This window comes from Rattus rattus, chromosome 17, assembly GCF_011064425.1.
Source record: "Rattus rattus isolate New Zealand chromosome 17, Rrattus_CSIRO_v1, whole genome shotgun sequence".
Taxonomy (NCBI): Eukaryota; Metazoa; Chordata; class Mammalia; order Rodentia; family Muridae; genus Rattus; species Rattus rattus.
The window spans coordinates 28,643,994-28,663,520 of NC_046170.1; the positions used below are offsets into that span (position 1 = coordinate 28,643,994).

Here is a 19,527-nt window from a genome sequence, read left to right on the forward strand (position 1 = left end):
CACGGCCCCGCCTACTTCCACTCCTCAGTTATTTCTTACCGAAAAGCCAACCGATGAACCCAGATGTGAGTTTATTAACGGGTTAGCATCAGTACGCAGACTTCCTCTGAGCCTGCCTGGTTGTTGTGATTCCAAGAGGGAATGATAAAGTTGGGAGCACACGATTGTTCGGGTCTGTAGAGCAGTGTGCCGGCTTCTACTCAGGCTGGTGAAGCACTCGGGGAGACTTTGCCACCTGCCCAGCTTCTCTCCCCCAACCCCACGTTAATGGGGCAAAACTGTGTTTAGACAACGGGAAATCAGAAGAGGAGATATGCTAACACCAGGGCCTTTTACTGCGTTTTTTTTCCTTTCTCTGTCAGACATTCAGTTTTTAAGGGAGTAACCTGGGGTTAGGGTTGTGGGGGAAAATGCGTGCTGTTTTCCCAGCAAGCTTGGTAAGTCGCTCTTCCTGACTGTTAGCATCTTAAGAAGCCCCTGCACTATCAGTGAGGTTGACCATCATCGGGCACAAAGCCTCCTTGAGCTGACCCAGTCTAGCCGCTACATCGCATCTTCTGCTTTTTCTTCCAGCATCATCCAGTCAGGCAGAGAAGGAGTTGACGGATTCCCCTGCAGCCTCCAAACGCTCCTCCTTCCCAGGTAGCTCCGAGACTCCGCTCTCATCGAAGAGGCCAAAGGCATCAGAGGAGATCAAACCCGAGCAGGTGAGACCAGGAGGGGGTCTGCTGTGGTGTGGGGGTGGCGGGTGTCGGAGATGTTGGCGGGGAATGAACTCTAGGCTGACTGGGTCTTGGGAAGAAGGCCCTGCTTCAGGAGGGGTCAGACGACTGAGTCGGAGCGACACGCGTGTCCCCACAGATGTACCAGTGTCCCTACTGCAAGTATAGCAACGCTGACGTGAACCGGCTGCGGGTGCACGCCATGACGCAGCACTCGGTGCAGCCCATGCTTCGCTGCCCCCTGTGCCAAGACATGCTCAACAACAAGATCCACCTCCAGCTGCACCTCACCCACCTCCACAGCGTGGCACCTGACTGCGTGGAGAAGCTCATTATGACGGTAAGGCAGCCAGGATGAGGACCCCGAGGCTTCTCTCCCCCCGGGGGTCAAAAGCCATGCGGTGGTAACATGAACAGGATCTGGTCGTTGGCCCAGGAGTGTGAGAAGAATCACCTCAGCTCTGTGGTCGAGGTTTGACTGTCCCTGTCCCGCGCTTGGTGTAACCGTGGCAGGCCCATGGCCTTGATTTCAAGAAACCATCATTCAGAGCCTCCAGGTCTCAGGCTGCTTGGCCCTCCCAGGCATTATACCTCCCTTCCCCTCATAGCCAACTCTGTTGGAAGAAGTGTGACACATTCCCATTAACAAATGAGAAAACTACGTCTCAACAAACTTACCCCAAGTGTCACTCGTCAGCTAAGACCTGAACGCACATCTGTCAGCTCTGGGCAGTGTGGGAACGTGAGGCATTCTCAAGTAGGCATTTCGTTCTCAGAGCAGGAAAGTCATCCGTTTGGGCATGGCATGCTGGCTCACAAACGCAGACTTTACGTCTGCACACGATGCTGTTAGACCTGCAGGACTCAGAAGGCCAACTCTTGAATGGCCATCATAGACGCGACCGAAAGATCCAGTCTTCACATTAAATCCTAACTGCAGTGTGAAAACATCAAAGCACTGTAGCTGGTAGCCGTGCCAGGGCCCCTAGGAAAGGCCTTCCCCGTCACTGGAGGAGGAAGAGACAGAGTCTCTCTCCCGGTCTAGCATCATTTCAGCAGTGGGATAAGAAGCTGATGGGGGCTGACATTTCACGGGGAGATTCCCAGAGAATCAGTCTCCTGTGAATCCCAACCTGACCAAGGGTGGCAGGGTTCGTTTCGAGGGCATTTCCAGTCCCACTTGGTTATGTAAAAGTAACGAGTGTTGTCCAAGGATGCTCAGTCTGGATGATTGACCTACCGAGAGAACCTGAAGTAGCCGGTGGGAGCCCTAAGGCGGCATAGCCTGAGCTTTGGTCCAGCGGCACCGTGGGAAAGATTCACAAGAGGAAGAGTGGGTCCTCTCCTGCGGATGGGAGAGTAGCTGCAGAGCAGTTCCCTGGCAAGTCTCAACCACCTTGGAAATAGGCAGGGATTTTTCCTGGGCCTTCTGTCTGTTTCTGAGTGCCTGGGACTCTGGGAACCTGAAGGAACAGAAGAGGCAGGGAGAGAACCTGTTTTTTTTGTTTTTTTTAATTTAGCTATATTTTTTCTTCCGCTTGAATGGTTATTTTTATTGTTTAATATGAATCTACTGTGACAACCATGGGCCTCTAGTAATCTCTATGCCTGGAATACACTAGGGAGTAAAACAGTTTTATATCCCTCAGTACTAGTATGTAAATTGTATTTTAAATATCCATTGTTGGTCACGATTTAATATTATTTACTTTTGCTTGTTTTGGGGGACAGGGTTTCTCTGTGTGGCCCTGGCTTTCTTGGTATTCACTCTGTAGACCAGGCCGGCCTCAAACTCAGAGAGATCCACCTGCCTCTGCCTTCCCGAGTGCTCAGAGTAAAGGCGTTCACCACGACCACCGGCTTAGGCGGTCACTTTTTTTATTTTTATAACTAGAACCAGAGAGACAGACTTCAGGTAGCAATTTTCACGATCACTGTGAATCTTTTGCCACTAAAGTCTTCAGGAGCATGTTACTGCTGTGGTGTTTGCCTGGGTCCCAGACCCTAGGATCTTTTACCCCAGTAAATAGCACCTTGTGAAGAGGCAGCTTCCCACACTGAGTGCTGTCATGAGCCCTCCTGGGAATGGTGTCAGAGCCGGAAGCAGCTGTTGGCGGTGCCAGGGAGCGCCCCACACATTGGGAGAACTAGGCGCTTAGCCTGTTCTTGAACCTCTGGCAGTGAGATCATGCAGGAGCCAGCCGCCACTACCTCAAGGTTCTGCACTTGGCTCTGTACAGAAACCTCAAGGGACTCATCTTCCCACAGACGAGAGCTGCTTTCTAGACGCTTCTGAGAAGCGTGCACACTGTGTAAAATGTGCTGGTTATAGGAAACCAGTTTGCTAGTCTCAGGGAGCTACTAGATTGCGAAACGGGGAAGTAGGGAGACACATGAGCGGTGTGAGTGTCTTAAGAGCTCCTCTGGACTCCAAAGTCGATGTGAGGGGCTTACCTCCGCTCTCGACTTGGGAAGCTGGAGTGATAACTGTCCTACATAACTGGTTCTTCGAGTCACGAGGCTAGTTTTGCAAGTGATGTTTTTTTCCTTCTCCATCCCAAACAGTTGCGAGCGAGCGGCCCCTCTCCAGGGTAAACCCGGAATCCTCTTTGATGGCCTAGACTCCCAATCTTGGTCGGATGCCAGGGTTGTTCTTGGGAAAAGTTTGGTGTTAAAATGGGATTTGCAATTGTTCTACAACTAAGTGATGTTAATGAGCCCGTGGCTGAAATCACGTCCCCAAAGGGCATTTTACAGTAATTTTATTAGAAAATCGGCCCCGGGAAAGCGTTGGTTAGGCTTTCTGACAGTTTATCTGTTTGTGCTTAGCCAAGTGGAGCGGCGAACTCTGAAAGCAATCTGGTGAAGACACCTAACCAAAGCTTTCCTGTGTTTCATCACGAGGAGTAGCCAGTGTACCTGGCCATTCAACCTCCAAGAGGCAGAACTCCTGTCTCCTCAGATCCTGAATCTGAGTGAATGGCAGTGAGCAGAGAGGCCCAGGCAGGTGGCTTTGGCCATGGAACAGAAAAGGCTGCCGAAGGCCCCCAGATAACATGATCCCGGCTGGATGTGCGACATAACCAGGGTCTCCGAAGCTAGACATTCCGAAGAATTTTTATTTCGGTGTCTAGGTCTAGAGTCCCAAGGAAGTAGCTAGTATTGGATTTCAGTCCATCTGAAAGTAACTTCCGCCTTGATAAATGGAAATAGATTACTTTTTACGCAATGTCTTTCCGTTCCGTTGTAAATGGAGAGGGTTTTGAGGAGGCTTCATTTAATAATACCTTATCAGACAGCTTTCAGGAACCTGCAGTGTCTAATACGTCTGTTGCTATGGTAACAGCTGCTTGCTTATGCTCTGCGTCTCATATCTATGTCTTCCATGGGTCCCCTTCTTCTTACTGATGAGGGGGCTTGGAAAAAAAATGTCGTCCACCGGCAGCATCTGCAGAGCTGGCCATGTACTGTGGAAACAGCACCCACAGCACTCGCTTCTTCATGGCCTACCGGAAACAAACCAAACAGTATTTTTTTTTTAACACATCACATGACAGAAGGGAATCTCTGAAGCTTTAGGGCAGTGAGACAAGCTTGCCCCCACACTTGGCTGGGCAGTCCCCTCCACCATGTTGATTTCAAATACCTAAGTCTTATTTCCACACGAGCCAAGGCTTTAGGTGGGGGGAAATGTCCGTGCTTCCACTCTGTCCCTGTACTGGCAGGGGAGGATGAGGGCCCAGGGACACATGCTTCTCGATCCTCAGCGAGAATGGGAAAGACCACCCACCATGCGTTTCAATACTCGTAAATTATTCTAATTGATCAGTGTCTTCTAAGTGACAGGACATACCACTGGGATCCTAGATCATTAATATGGGGACATTTTCTTTGTTCTTTAATCACTTAACAAAATGGGACCTCGCAGCTGAAATGAGGCCGAGCTGAGAACACCTTTTTCAGTAGCCCTTCCTCTTCCTCCCCTTTTCTGGCCCACAATTACCCCTCTTTTTATTCCGGAGGAGCCCAGACCCCTTCCTGTGCTCCTGGCCCCCTACCTTGCCTGTGGTTTTCTCTGGGCCGCTCTTTGGGGGACAATAGTTTGGTCTCCTGTGTTCTTTAAACACCGTCTATCACTCTCTCTGCTCCGTGTACATGGGGACCTCGGGGGCAGGCTCTCCCCTCCCCCACAAAGGGGCTCTTGTGCTCCCCCTGGCCCCGAGGCTGTCACACCCACCTGCGTATCAGCTCTTTCACTTTGTGTCCATCTCGGAGGAGGAAGGTAATGAAAATAATCGGGCTTCATTAATTCCAAGCCCTGCGAGATGATAGCCATTTGGAGCCTGTTTGCCAATTAGATGGTCTAAATTAGAAGTGACCTTGGTATACTGCCGGCCGCCTGCCTCTCGGGGTCTAATGAAGCTTTGCTCTGCAATCCATTCCCCCCTCAGCTCTCTTGTCTGTGTACACACACACACACACACACACACACACACACACACACACACACACACACACACACACGTACGTACGTATAACTGTTTCTGCTTCTTGTGTCCCTACCCAACCCCACTTCATCAGTCCTAATCGTCCTCCATTTTAAAACTCTGGTTCTGGTTTATGGGTACGTTATTTCGATCTCCATAAATTGTTGGTGCAGCCTACGGTTTTGTCTGTCTGTTTATGTCTGAGTTTCACACCACTTTAGAAAGAAGATAAATGGGGAGTGGGGAGGGAGGTTTGTCAGTAAAGACGGCATCGCAGTGTTGTTGCACAGTAGGACCAGATAACCACCAACCTCAGTACATATTTCAAATGTAAGAGAAGCTTCTTAATGCCTCACGAAGAGAAGATAAATGTTAGAGGACAGGCAAACGCCAAGGGCCTCACTTGATCCGCACACGGGGTACACATGCGGGGAAACCTCACGCTGAGCCCCATAAATTCGTACAATTAGATGCATCCATCAATTAAAATTTCTTGAAAGTGGTCCAGCTGATATGCATCGTTAGAATCCCAGCACTCAGGCAGGGGGATTATGAGTTGGAGGCTTGCCTCGGGCGATATGAGACGTTAGGTCTTGGAAAGTAATACTTTGCAAGTATACTATTATTTTTCTAAGACGAGACATGACAGAGACAAGGTCTCGTTGACACTGTGTTGCCATGCCTCACTGGCAATGAGGAAGGGAGAGAGGGAGGGAGGGAGGGAGGGAGGGAGGGAGGGAGGGAGGGCATCACTCAGGCTCTGCTGTGCTTGTGGGCGCAGGGAGAGTCGGGCCCTGAAGCCTCCTCATCAGGGAGCACGGCATTCATGAGTAGCTCGAGGTCAGCCCTGAAATCAGTTCAGTTTTAGATTCATGCCTAGACCATAGAACCGCCACCCAAAGAGTGGCTAGGTCCATTACCACGGGGAGCAGAGTATAGCCTAAGCTACAAGTGGTGTTAGACAGGGACCTTCCACATCTGTGACCTGGGGCCTGGAAGAGGAGGCCAGCTAATCTTTCTAATTAGCTTCCCACAAGAAGTGACAAAAGCCAGCCATCCCTTCTTACACGGTGAGGACCGGAACTACTAATACCCTGGGCGTATACGAGGTATCCTTGGTGCTTTGGGGTCCACTCATCACACGAAATCTTGAAAGGGATTAATTTATGATTCACAATCCCGAGGACGTAGGAAGAAGTTAGAACTGGTCATTCATGAACCCATTCCACTGGTCCACGGTGACCAAGGGAAGTTCACCAGAATCCATGGGTTATTTCCCCCTGCCGGGGAGCCTGTGATTCCTCGAAATTGCATGAGGTCTTCTGTGCTCTCAAAAGTGTTCTTCTGAAGGCTACACCTTTCACTGAACTTCCCGAGATCTCCCCAGGTTACTCTGGGTGGTGAGCTTCCTAGGAGCAGGAACCCCGTCTTGTCACAGCATCACGTGGGCACTGTTGGGGACCAAAAGAGTAAACAGTCACAGTCATCCAAAAGCCCTCCGCTGCCCACAAGGGCACAGCTTTGGGATTGCCCACATGTGAAGCTTCTCAGCTTGAGGGGACACTCTGCTTTCTGTTTCTGACAAGTGACAATTGCTCAGCTTCAGAGCAGGGCGTTTCACAGCGGACCAGGACTGGCTGCCCACTTGTCATGAAGACATTAGAGCCTCTGCGTCCAGATTTCTGGCGCCCACTCTTCAGCCAGTGATTCCAACAGCATCCCTCTCACCTACCTCTGCATCCTCTGTAGTGTGCTTAACCTTGGCTCAGAAGAGACGGAAGGGGGGCATCCAGCATCATGGCTGAGGCCAGTCCTGAGGGAGTAACAGCTCTCTTCTGCCGGTTTGGGTTTTCTTCTTTTCTTCCTTTAACCAGAAGACCTCTGTCTTACCGTTAAGTCTATAAACATGTCGGTGTTTGTAGACATGCGGGTACCTTGGTTTCCTGTTGCCGTGATAAAACACCGGGACCAAGAGCAAGTTATAGAAGGAAAGTTTATTCTGACTTATCGTTCCAGAGGGCAAGGGTCCATCCTGGCAGGGAGGCAGCACAGCAGCGAGCACATCTCTACCATGTAAGCATGAAGCAGACAGACAGACAGACAGACAGACAGACAGACAGAATATTAACTAGAAATGGGGTAAAGCGAAAATCCTCAAAGCCTGCCCCTTGTGACATACTTGTCCCAGTGTCTTAGTCAGGGTCTTACTCCTGTGAGCATGACCAAGGCATCTCTTATATGGACATTTAATTGGGGCTGGCTTACAGGTTCAGAGTTCCAGTCCAGTATCATCAAGGTGGGAGCATGGCAGCATCCAGGCAGGCATGGTGCAGGAGGAGCTGAGAGCTCTCCATCTTCATCTGAAGGCTGCTAGCAGAATACTGACTTCCAGGCAGCTAGGATGAGGGTCTTAAACCCATGCCCACAGTGACACACCTACTCCAACAGGGCCATAGCTTCTAATAGTGCCACTCCCTGGGCCGAGCACATACAAACCATCACGCTTAGCAAGGCTGCACCTTCCCAGTCTCCAAACAGTGACACCAACTAGAGGCCAAGTACATCTACCCTACAAGGGACATTTCTCATTTAAACCCCACAAGTAGCCATCAGAAAAGTCAGTTCTTATGTGTGTAGGTATGTAAGCTGATTGTATACTGGCCATAGTTGGGGGTGGGTAGGCCTGGAGGGCAAGCATCTGAGGAGAAGGAGGAGTGGCGGAGAGCAAGCTAGGTTATGTTTACGTGTTACCTGCAGAAAAGTCAGTGGTAGGGTTCAGTTCTTTGAGGATATCAGAGGTTTGGGCATACTTAGAATGGCTATAACCTAGCCATGGTTTGACCCTCTCTCCACCCTGTGCTTTGATGCGTTTGCTGGGAGGGAAGGCCTTTTGAGATCTTTACCCAGAGCAGTTGAGTGACTGATGCACTAGACTCACTGGACACTGTGGCTATGACACTCTTGACCCTTCCACACAGTCCAGGAACCAAGTATAAGTTTGGAAACCAAGGCAAGCACAGAAGGAGCCCGGCCTTTGTAAAACCCTGACCCCTTCCCTCCTCACTGAGCAGGGCTCACCCAAGAGCTGTTAGCATCCGGGAACTGACAGAGACCCCACTGGTAGGTCTACACAGTAAGGCGGCTTCCCCGTCAACCTTGGTGCAGACCTATGCACACACAGACCCCCACTAGGCTTCCTAGACCCTTAGTTCCCTTCGGGGATCCTCCTCTTTGCCTCCTGGGGATTTCTTGCCTATTAAATCTCTCACGCCAACTCTCCCCGCTCTCCCGGACATAGTATAGCTGGGGCAGGAGCATGCAGATAGAAGTCCCTCCTTACACACACGGGGCAGGAGTTCCGGGCTCGGAGATTAAGATGCAGAGGAGCTCGTGAAGCTGATGATTATATTTCGGGGAGAGTTAATTGATGGAAGGCGAAGGCAGACAAAGAGCCACTGCTTACTGCCTTCTTGAATCCCAATCAGGAATTATGATTAAAGTCGCAGCGAGACAACAGAGGGCTGATGAATTGGTGTCTTTTTTTTTTTTTCCTCCCCTTTTTTTGCCGTCATTCACACTTGATTGACTTCAACCTTTCAAGTGCAAAAGTCTCTCTTTTCCATTATTATTCATAGCCATCTGAGTTTTTCTAATTAAAGTGTATGAAAACAATTACTGATCCGTCGTACTGAGTCTGTTGGAGGCGATGTCTGCCTTACTGTAACGCTTAGAAAAAGCCCACGGTTTTCTATAATGATGCGCGGCTGAGGTGAGAGATAATTTTATTCTTTTTTACTCCGTAGGGTAGGGCTTTTTTTTTTTTTTTATTTCTCATGATTCATTTTTCATAATTCCTAAAGATCCCAAAAAAGGACTGGATCCTGCAGCTACGGTTGAGAGAAAAGGTGTGTGTGTGGGGGGCCCTTTTTATTTTCCTTCTCTTTCTCCCCCTCTCACCCCCAACCTCGTGCTCTCCCTCGGCTGAAGACTATAAATTAATCGGTGACCTTTCACTTCTTGGATTCCCGCTGGAGTCCCCAGCCACACTGGTCAGAAATGCTTTCTATTAGAAAGAAAATAGACAGAATGAATTTGGCACTCTCTACTCCGTCCTGGACAATTCAGCAGCTAGCTAGCTCTGGAAGCAGCGGTGGCAGGCTCTGTGTGCAGTGGCACAGCCGTCTGGGGGCAGGCCCATGCCTTTCCGATTCTCCTGTCACATACGTGCTCTGCCTATTGCGGTGGGCCTTCTCCTCTCCACACCCTTCTCTGTGGTGCCTGAGTGCCTGTTGCTTAAGATTTGTGCCCGCTGGCTTCCAGACCTGAAAAAAAAAATACCCATCGAGAACCTAAATACGAACTCTTCTTCTCGGTTAGGGGCCACAGTTGTTTGGGCTTCCCCTGCTTGTTGAATGCCAGCAGCTGTCCGAGAAAGGCTAGGATCTCACCATCTTGAAGATAATTTTTAAAATATTGAGTTTGAACAAAACCCTAAGAGAAATTAGACTTGCAGCGAAGTTTCGTCTGATTGGTCCAGCAGGGCCTCCAGGTGGGGCTGGGCACCAAGCCACCTCCCGTTCCCTCTCCAGCAGTTGTCAAATTAAAGACAGTTTCTAATTCATCTGGAATTGTTGTCGCTGCCAAATTTTCCTGCCTCATGGCAAGCAAAGGGAAATTGGCGCCCTTCCCCCAACCCCCGCCCCCCCGCCCCTTTAGTTTCCAGAATGTCACAGGTGTATACAATGAGGCACGATCATGTCTGCGCCCCATCTTGCCCTCCAACAGCACCTATGTCTTAGTGAACAGGAGCCCTCCCTGATGAGGTAGGTCATCTGCAGGTCCCACTGCAGACCGAGGAGCTGTGGGCAGCTGGCACTTGCCGGGATAGGGAGAACTGTTTGATTTTTAAGGATGTAACCACTGTGAGTTGTACTGGGTCCTTACCGGGGCTGTTCTTCAGATGGAGCCCTTGTTCTCCACCCTGGATACTGCAGGCTGCAGTTGCCTGCCACTGTCACACGTACGGGAGAGCCTGTGATAGGGTCTAGCTTCTGGCCACACAGCAGGGAGGCGGAGGGGACAGTCTGAGGATCTGACCTAAAATGTAGCTGCTTAGATCTCAGGGCTAATTAGGGAAATACTCCATTAGGGGCTAACAGCCCAGTCTCGGGTCAGGGATGGGGCCCTGTTGTCGAACGCTGTGCCGAAGTATCTGGATTGCTAGGATGCTGGGCACATGCTCCCTCTGATGCTCTGTGCCTCGTGTAGGAAAGGCTCTGACTTGACGTGAGTTACCAAACCTGCTTGTTCGTGCTTGATGTCAGCTTGTAAAGGGTTACACAGTGTTGTTTCCTGGAAAATCTGCCAGTGTATGCCTGTCCTTAGCCTCTCTTTGTTCTCCTCTCTGCCTCTTACCCTGTCCTTCCTCCTCTCCTCGCCTGAATACATTTTGAAAACAGTGCTACAATGCTCCCTGCTTCAAGATTACCACGTACTTTACTAGGTATGATTTAATTAGGGCCCTTATTATGTTTGCGGCGGCTTAAGGTGGGCCTTTCAACTTATCTACCTAATTGGCTGCACAAGAAGTTTCACAGCCCATGACAAAACATTGTCAGTGATCAAAGTCAAAATCCTGCATAAAAGAAAAATATTAATAATAAGATTATTCTTCAAGTGTGCACTGCTAATTATGTCCAGAATGTAACCGTAGAAACACTTTTGACTGATGTGAGCTTTGTCTAATAAACACGAATCTTCACTGAGCTATGCAAAGCGACACCTCCCGCTTTTACACTGGCGAAGGCTAATTCTGCTTATTAAATACTTTTTAAACCTTTCGAATTTTGCATCTGTTTCCCCCTCGGCCTGACCCCTGTTGTTTTCTCTGCCTCTGTCCCCTCAGGTGACCGCTCCCGAGATGGTGATGCCTAGCAGTATGTTCCTCCCCGCAGCTGCTCCGGACCGGGACGGGAACCCCAATTTGGAAGAGGCAGGAAAGCAACCTGGTCAGTGTCTTAGTTCCTCCAAACCGGAACAAGATGGATTCATGGTCAAAATTTTCATAGGGCACGAGGGCTGAGGGATTCTTTATAATATATCCTGAGAGAATGGGACTGATGGGTTCCATCACCAAAGCCCATGGCCTTTAAGTCTCAGGAAGTGTCCTGTAGTCCGTTTGTTCACGTATGCGCCCCTGGTGCGCTCAGTCAGGGCCTAGGCTGCTAGAGACATGCCATTCAAAAGTCGTAAGATTGTCTAGTTGTCTCTCTCGCTACCTCTGCCCAGAACTCTCGGATGCTTCTGGAATCACCTTGTTTAAACATAACATTTGTAAGGGCCGTTGCGTCACAGACAATTCTACTGTGGTCGTGGAATGCCTTTTAGGTTCGTAGCTCTCCTAAGCCTTCAACGCTCCCTTACAGACATCGAAGGCCCACACTGCTAGTGCCCAGCCTTCTTCCTGGGGAGGAGTCCCCATCAGAAGCAGACAGATGACCTGGAAAGCACCAGGGTGTTTATGGATATGATGAACTTTTAAAAGAAAAAAAAAAAAAAGTAATGTAGCTTAGTAATTTATTAACTCTCCTGCTAGCATGAACAAAGACCTGGGTCAGAGAAACAGGGATGTCAAAGCAAAGGGCGGTGGGGGTGGGCATGTCACATTAAACATGAAACTAAATGCTTGTAAGAATCCCGAAATGTAGAACTTCCTCACAACTTGGGACAGCATTAGTGCGGATGTCCCTGACAACAAAGTCTGATGTGCTTAAATTTTTATAACCACAAAGTCAGCATAAAGGGCGCCATTAGGGACGGGTAACCCTCAGACCACCTTTGGAGAGACTGAGGCTTCAGAATTAAATACTGTTTTGAAGACCGTTAGGGCTATGCTGTGACACAAGCCTGTTCTGAACTGGACCTGTGTATAGCCTTCTTCCGTCCATCTGGCTGATGGGCATATTCCACTGGCCCTGTGGACAGACTCTGGCAGTCCGTTGGATGCTTCCTGTATTCACAGAGCTGGGCTCTGGGTGCTACCCTGGAAACAAAGCCTTCTTTATCTCTGGGCTTGATGTGTTTGTTTTGGTTTGGTTTTTTTTACAGAAACTTCGGAGGACCTGGGAAAGAACACCTTGCCCTCTGCAAGCATGGAGCACAGCGGGGACCTCAAGCCCTCTTCTGCTGACCCCAGTTGCATGAGAGAAGACTCGGGCTTCCTCTGCTGGAAGAAGGGGTGCAACCAGGTCTTCAAAACCTCCGCCACTCTGCAGACCCACTTCAACGAGGTGCACGCCAAGCGGCCTCAGCTGCCCGTGTCGGACCGCCACGTGTATAAGTACCGTTGCAACCAGTGCAGCCTGGCTTTCAAGACCATTGAAAAGCTGCAGCTCCACTCGCAGTACCACGTGATCAGAGCCGCCACCATGTGCTGCCTCTGTCAGCGCAGTTTCCGGACTTTCCAGGCTCTGAAAAAACACCTCGAGACCAGTCACCTGGAGTTGAGTGAGGCTGACATCCAACAGCTTTATGGGGGGCTTCTAGCCAACGGGGACCTCTTGGCGATGGGAGACCCCACCCTGGCTGAAGACCACACCATCATTGTTGAGGAAGACAAGGAGGAGGAGAGCGACCTGGAAGACAAGCAGAGCCCGACAGGCAGCGACTCTGGGTCAGTACAGGAGGACTCAGGCTCAGAGCCAAAGCGAGCGCTGCCTTTCAGGAAGGGCCCCAACTTCACCATGGAGAAGTTTCTGGATCCTTCCCGCCCTTACAAGTGTACCGTCTGCAAGGAATCCTTCACTCAAAAGAACATCCTGCTGGTGCACTACAACTCTGTCTCGCACCTGCACAAGCTAAAGAGAGCCCTTCAGGAGTCGGCAACCGGCCAACCGGAGCCCACCAGCAGCCCGGACAACAAGCCGTTCAAGTGTAACACTTGCAACGTGGCGTACAGCCAGAGCTCCACCCTGGAGATCCACATGAGGTCTGTGTTGCACCAGACCAAGGCCCGGGCAGCCAAGCTGGAAGCTGCAAGTGGGAGCAGCAACGGGACTGGCAACAGTGCTGGGGTGTCCCTCAGCTCCTCTACCCCGAGTCCCGTGGGCAGCAGTGGAGCGAACAACACCTTTACCGCCGCCAACCCAAGCAGTGCCACCATAGCTCCGAGCATAAATGCGCTGGGCCAGGTGCCCCCCGAGAGCGTGGTGCTGCCTCCGCTGGGGAATCCCATCAGTGCCAACATCTCTTCCCCCTCAGAGCCCAAGGAGACCAACCGGAAGAAGTTAGCGGATATGATTGCATCCAGGCAGCAGCAGCAGCAGCAACAGCAGCAGCAACAGCAGCAGGCCCAGACACTTGCCCAGGCGCAGGCTCAAGTCCAGGCACACCTGCAGCAGGAGCTGCAGCAGCAGGCCGCCCTGATCCAGTCTCAGCTGTTCAACCCCACACTCCTTCCTCACTTTCCCATGACCACCGAGACCTTGCTCCAACTGCAGCAGCAGCAGCATCTGCTGTTCCCCTTTTACATCCCCAGTGCAGAGTTCCAGCTCAACCCTGAGGTGAGCTTGCCCGTGACCAGCGGGGCACTGACACTGACGGGGTCAGGCCCAGGCCTGCTGGAAGACCTGAAGGCTCAGATCCAGATCCCACAGCAGAGCCACCCGCAGATACTGCAGCAGCAGCAGCAACAACAGAGTCAGCTCTCTCTTTCCCAGAGTCACTCAGCTCTCCTTCAGCCAAGCCAGCACCCGGAAAAGAAAAACAAAGTGGTCATCAAAGAAAAGGATAAGGAAAGCCAACGAGAGAGGGAAGGGCCGGAGGGGGCAGAGGGTAACCCAGGACCAAAGGAATCACTGCCAGATGCCTTGAAGGCCAAAGAGAAGAAAGAGTTGGCACCAGGGGGTGGTTCTGAGGGCTCTATGCTTCCTCCACGCATCGCTTCGGATGCCAGGGGGAACGCTACCAAGGCCTTGCTGGAGAACTTTGGCTTTGAGCTGGTCATTCAGTACAATGAGAACAAGCAGAAGGCACAGAAGAAGAACGGGAAGACGGAGCAAGGCAGCGAAAGCCTGGAGAAACTCGAGTGTGACTCCTGCGGCAAGCTCTTCTCCAACATCTTGATCCTAAAGAGCCATCAAGAGCACGTGCATCAGAACTACTTCCCCTTCAAACAGCTGGAGAGGTTTGCCAAGCAATACAGAGAGCACTACGATAAACTGTACCCACTGAGGCCCCAGACCCCGGAGCCACCCCCACCTCCCCCGCCCCCTCCTCCACCCCCGCTTCCAGCCGCGCCCCCCCAGCCAGCTTCCACGCCGGCCATCCCCGCGTCGGCTCCGCCCATCACGTCGCCTACCATCGCCCCCGCCCAGCCCTCCGTGCCTCTCACCCAGCTCTCCATGCCGATGGAGCTGCCCATCTTCTCGCCGCTGATGATGCAGACGATGCCGCTGCAGACCCTGCCAGCTCAGCTGCCCCCTCAGCTCGGCCCCGTGGAGCCGCTGCCTGCTGATCTGGCCCAGCTGTACCAGCACCAGCTCAACCCCACCCTGCTCCAGCAACAGAACAAGAGGCCTCGCACCAGGATCACAGACGACCAGCTCCGAGTGCTCCGCCAGTACTTCGACATCAACAACTCCCCCAGTGAGGAGCAGATCAAAGAGATGGCGGACAAGTCGGGCCTGCCCCAGAAAGTGATCAAGCACTGGTTCAGAAACACCTTGTTCAAGGAGCGGCAGCGGAACAAGGACTCCCCGTACAACTTCAGCAACCCTCCCATCACGAGTCTGGAGGAACTCAAGATCGACTCCCGGCCCCCTTCCCCAGAACCCCAGAAGCAGGAGTACTGGGGAAGCAAGCGGTCCTCGAGAACAAGGTTCACCGACTACCAGCTCCGAGTCCTGCAGGACTTCTTTGACGCCAACGCTTATCCAAAGGACGATGAATTCGAGCAGCTTTCTAACTTATTGAACCTTCCAACCCGTGTCATAGTGGTGTGGTTTCAAAACGCCAGACAGAAGGCCCGGAAGAACTATGAGAATCAGGGAGAGGGCAAAGACGGAGAGCGGCGTGAGCTCACCAACGACAGGTACATCCGCACGAGCAACCTGAATTACCAGTGCAAGAAGTGCAGCCTCGTGTTTCAGCGCATCTTTGACCTCATCAAACACCAGAAGAAGCTGTGCTACAAGGATGAGGATGAAGAGGGGCAGGATGACAGCCAGAACGAGGACTCCATGGATGCAATGGAGATCCTCACCCCTACCAGCTCCTCTTGCAGCACCCCTATGCCCTCACAGGCCTACAGCACCCCAGCACCATCATCGGCCAGTACTGCGCCCTCCGCGTTCCTGCAGCTCACGGCGGAGACTGACGAACTAGCCACCTTCAACTCGAAAGCAGAGGCCAGCGACGAGAAGCCAAAGCAGGCCGAGCCTCCCAGTGTCCAGCCAAACCAAACCCAAGAGAAGCAAGGACAGCCAAAGCCAGAGGTGCAGCAGCAAGAGCAGGCGGAGCAGAAGACAAACGCACCGCAGCCCAAGCTCCCACAGCTGGCTGCCCCTTCCTTACCGCAGCCTCCTCCACAGGCGCCCCCTCCGCAGTGCCCCCTCCCCCAGTCAAGCCCCAGTCCCTCTCAGCTCTCGCACCTGCCCCTCAAGCCCCTCCACACGTCAACCCCTCAACAGCTGGCAAACCTACCTCCTCAGCTAATCCCCTACCAGTGTGACCAGTGCAAGCTGGCGTTCCCGTCCTTCGAGCACTGGCAGGAGCACCAGCAGCTTCACTTCCTGAGCGCCCAGAACCAGTTCATCCACCCCCAGTTTTTGGACAGGTCGTTGGATATGCCTTTCATGCTGTTTGATCCCAGTAACCCACTCCTGGCCAGCCAGCTGCTCTCGGGGGCCATCCCTCAGATCCCAGCGAGCTCAGCCACTTCTCCGTCCACGCCCACCTCCACGATGAACACGCTCAAGAGGAAGCTGGAGGAAAAGGCCAGCGGCGCCAGCCCTGGCGAGAACGACAGCAGTGGGACGGGAGGAGAAGAGCCGCAGAGGGACAAGCGTCTGAGGACGACCATTACCCCCGAACAGCTGGAGATTCTCTACCAGAAGTATCTGCTGGACTCGAACCCGACCCGAAAGATGCTGGATCACATCGCGCACGAGGTGGGCTTGAAGAAGCGCGTGGTGCAGGTGTGGTTTCAGAACACCCGAGCTCGGGAAAGGAAAGGTCAGTTCCGGGCCGTGGGCCCGGCGCAGGCCCACAGGAGATGCCCTTTTTGCAGGGCGCTCTTCAAGGCCAAGACAGCCCTCGAGGCTCATATCCGGTCTCGGCACTGGCATGAAGCCAAGAGAGCCGGCTACAACCTGACTCTGTCTGCCATGCTCTTAGACTGTGACGGGGGACTCCAGATGAAGGGAGACATTTTTGACGGAACTAGCTTTTCCCACCTACCCCCGAGCGGGAGTGACGGTCAGGGCGTGCCGCTCTCGCCTGTGAGCAAAACCATGGAGCTGTCCCCCAGAACTCTTCTCAGCCCTTCCTCCATCAAGGTGGAAGGGCTCGAAGACTTTGAAAGCCCCTCCATGTCCTCGGTTAACCTGAACTTTGACCAAACCAAGCTGGACAATGACGACTGTTCCTCCGTCAACACTGCAATCACAGACACCACCACGGGGGACGAGGGCAACGCCGACAACGACAGCGCCACGGGGATAGCGACCGAAACCAAATCTTCTGCACCGAACGAGGGGTTGACCAAAGCAGCCATGATGGCGATGTCCGAGTATGAAGACCGGCTGTCGTCTGGTCTGGTCAGCCCAGCCCCGAGCTTTTATAGCAAGGAGTACGACAACGAAGGTACCGTGGACTACAGTGAGACCTCGAGCCTCGCGGACCCCTGCTCCCCAAGCCCCGGGGCGAGCGGGTCCGCGGGCAAATCCGGTGACAGCGGGGATCGACCTGGGCAGAAACGGTTTCGCACTCAGATGACCAATCTGCAGCTGAAGGTCCTCAAGTCATGCTTTAATGACTACAGGACGCCCACCATGCTAGAGTGTGAGGTTCTAGGCAATGATATTGGACTGCCAAAGAGAGTTGTTCAGGTCTGGTTCCAGAATGCCCGGGCGAAAGAAAAGAAGTCCAAGCTAAGCATGGCCAAGCATTTTGGTATAAACCAAACGAGTTACGAGGGACCCAAAACAGAGTGCACTTTGTGTGGTATCAAGTACAGCGCGAGGCTGTCTGTACGTGACCATATCTTTTCCCAACAGCATATCTCCAAAGTTAAGGACACCATTGGAAGCCAGCTGGACAAGGAGAAAGAATATTTTGACCCAGCCACTGTACGCCAGTTGATGGCTCAGCAAGAGCTGGATCGGATTAAGAAGGCTAATGAGGTCCTTGGACTGGCAGCCCAACAGCAAGGGATGTTTGACAACGCTCCTCTTCAGGCTCTTAACCTCCCCACCACGTATCCAGCGCTCCAGGGCATTCCTCCCGTGTTGCTCCCCGGCCTCAACAGCCCCTCTTTGCCAGGCTTTACCCCATCCAACACAGGTGGGTCCTGCTGCAGGTGATGGCTTTCAGGGTTCAGTAGAAGCTCGGGAGTTTGGTTGTTTGTTTGTTTGTTTTTTGTTTTGTTTTTGTTTTTTTAATGTGGTTACCAGCACTCCGAGCAGGCATACTAGCCCCTCACACTGCACCATATCTCTCTCTGGCTTGAAGCTTCTGTTGCCTCCCAGAGGCAAGTAGGAAGCTAGCCACTTTGGTCACCTAGAAAAGCAACAAGGTTGCAATTCCCACGCAGCCAGGTACCCCCCAGTGCCTGGACCCCGTGGACACCACCCTGCAGGGGTGGAAGTACCTACTTCTGAGTATGTCCCGGCATCACGTTGGTGATGTCTGTTATTAAGAATCACCTGACATAGGAATTTCCAGGGAATGTCAAACCTCTTGGTCACCCGATCCTACCTATGTAATTGGTACGAATGGGAGACAGTGGAATTCCCCAGCTATGTCTGTATTGGAAACCCCAAAGCAGCCAGCTGGCTGGAGAGAATCGAAATCTAACCTTTGCCCTCACGCCTGGAATTCCGCCCACCTTTTTGAGAGCGGGAAGCCGATCCTGCGATGTTGCGTGCCCCAGGAGGCTTCCTCCACGGGTCCGCTTCTGTTCAGAGCAGTGACAGTCTCTACGGAGAATTTCTGTTTTAAATCACCAGGAATCTTGCGCTGGGTAATGTGGTTAGTTTGGACGTGAACACACCAACTCTTTTGGACAAGTAACTAACGTACACTCCAGGGACTCCCACCCTCACACATCTGGAACCACACACGTTTTCTTCTTGCTTGGTCTCTCAAAGCTGGGGCTCTTACAGTCCTCCCGGCAGCCATCCCTTCCTTGCTTCTCACTGTCTTTGCCCATCTTCTCTGGGATCCAGCCGTCCTCCTCAAACTGGACCTTCCTCTCCAGCCTCCTGTTACGGGTTAGGCACTAGCAAGTCCCCTCTACAGAGTCCCCTGACCAGCACACACACCAGCTCCTCACGCTTTAGCCTTGTGTCTCCTAACCCTAACCCTCCAGGGCTTGGAGCTTCTGTTGCCTCGCAGAGCAATCCTAGTTAAATTAACATAGTAATGTTTAGTGGTGTTTAACTGCCCTCGGTTTCTTACCAAGGGGGCCAGAAAAGAAAGCACTGAGACAAAGGTTTTTGCATGAGCACTGGCCCAGACTGAAGCCAGCAAAACAAATCAAGGAAAGTGGTCAGACATCGAATTATCCTTGCCGCCCAAGGCGTTGGTGGGAAGGCCTACCATACGATGATGTAAAAATATGAGACTCGGGACCAGCAAGATGGCTCGCCGGGTAAAAGCACTTGGCACACGAACCTGATGACCCGATTTCAGCCTTCAGAGCCCACATAGAAATGCCAACGCACTGGCACACATCTGTAATCCCAGGATTCTAGACGAGAAGTTGAAGCAGGAGATTGATGGAGATGTTGGGCCAGCTAACCTGGGTGTAGGTGGGCAGACCTAAGAGAGAATCTGCCTCAGCAGTGCAGGCCAGAACTCATTCCCACAAGATGTCTTTCGGCCTTCAGATACCCACTATAGCACATGGTCACCACACACACACACACAGACACACCGTGACAATAAAATTATAATTAAAAGTATAATCCGAGTGTCTGTATCCCCTTAGAGAAAGCCAGGGCCCAGAGAGATCAAGACCGCTCAGCAAGCTAGGGTCGGAGCCAGGCCTCCAGCTTTGTATGTCTTTTCACCACATCCGATAGGAGCGGTCGGTCAGC

At 52.2% G+C, this 19,527-nt stretch overlaps 1 protein-coding gene across 1 annotated transcript in view; it reads left to right on the forward strand.

The window, feature by feature from the left end:
* The window catches only part of Zfhx3 (zinc finger homeobox 3), a 242,034-nt gene that overhangs the window by 214,211 nt on the left and 8,296 nt on the right, over positions 1–19,527 (forward strand). Inside the window, 4 exon segments of the mRNA XM_032887527.1 lie at positions 574–707; positions 862–1,062; positions 11,115–11,217; positions 12,317–17,770. Coding sequence (XP_032743418.1) covers positions 574–707; positions 862–1,062; positions 11,115–11,217; positions 12,317–17,770 — 5,892 coding nt within the window.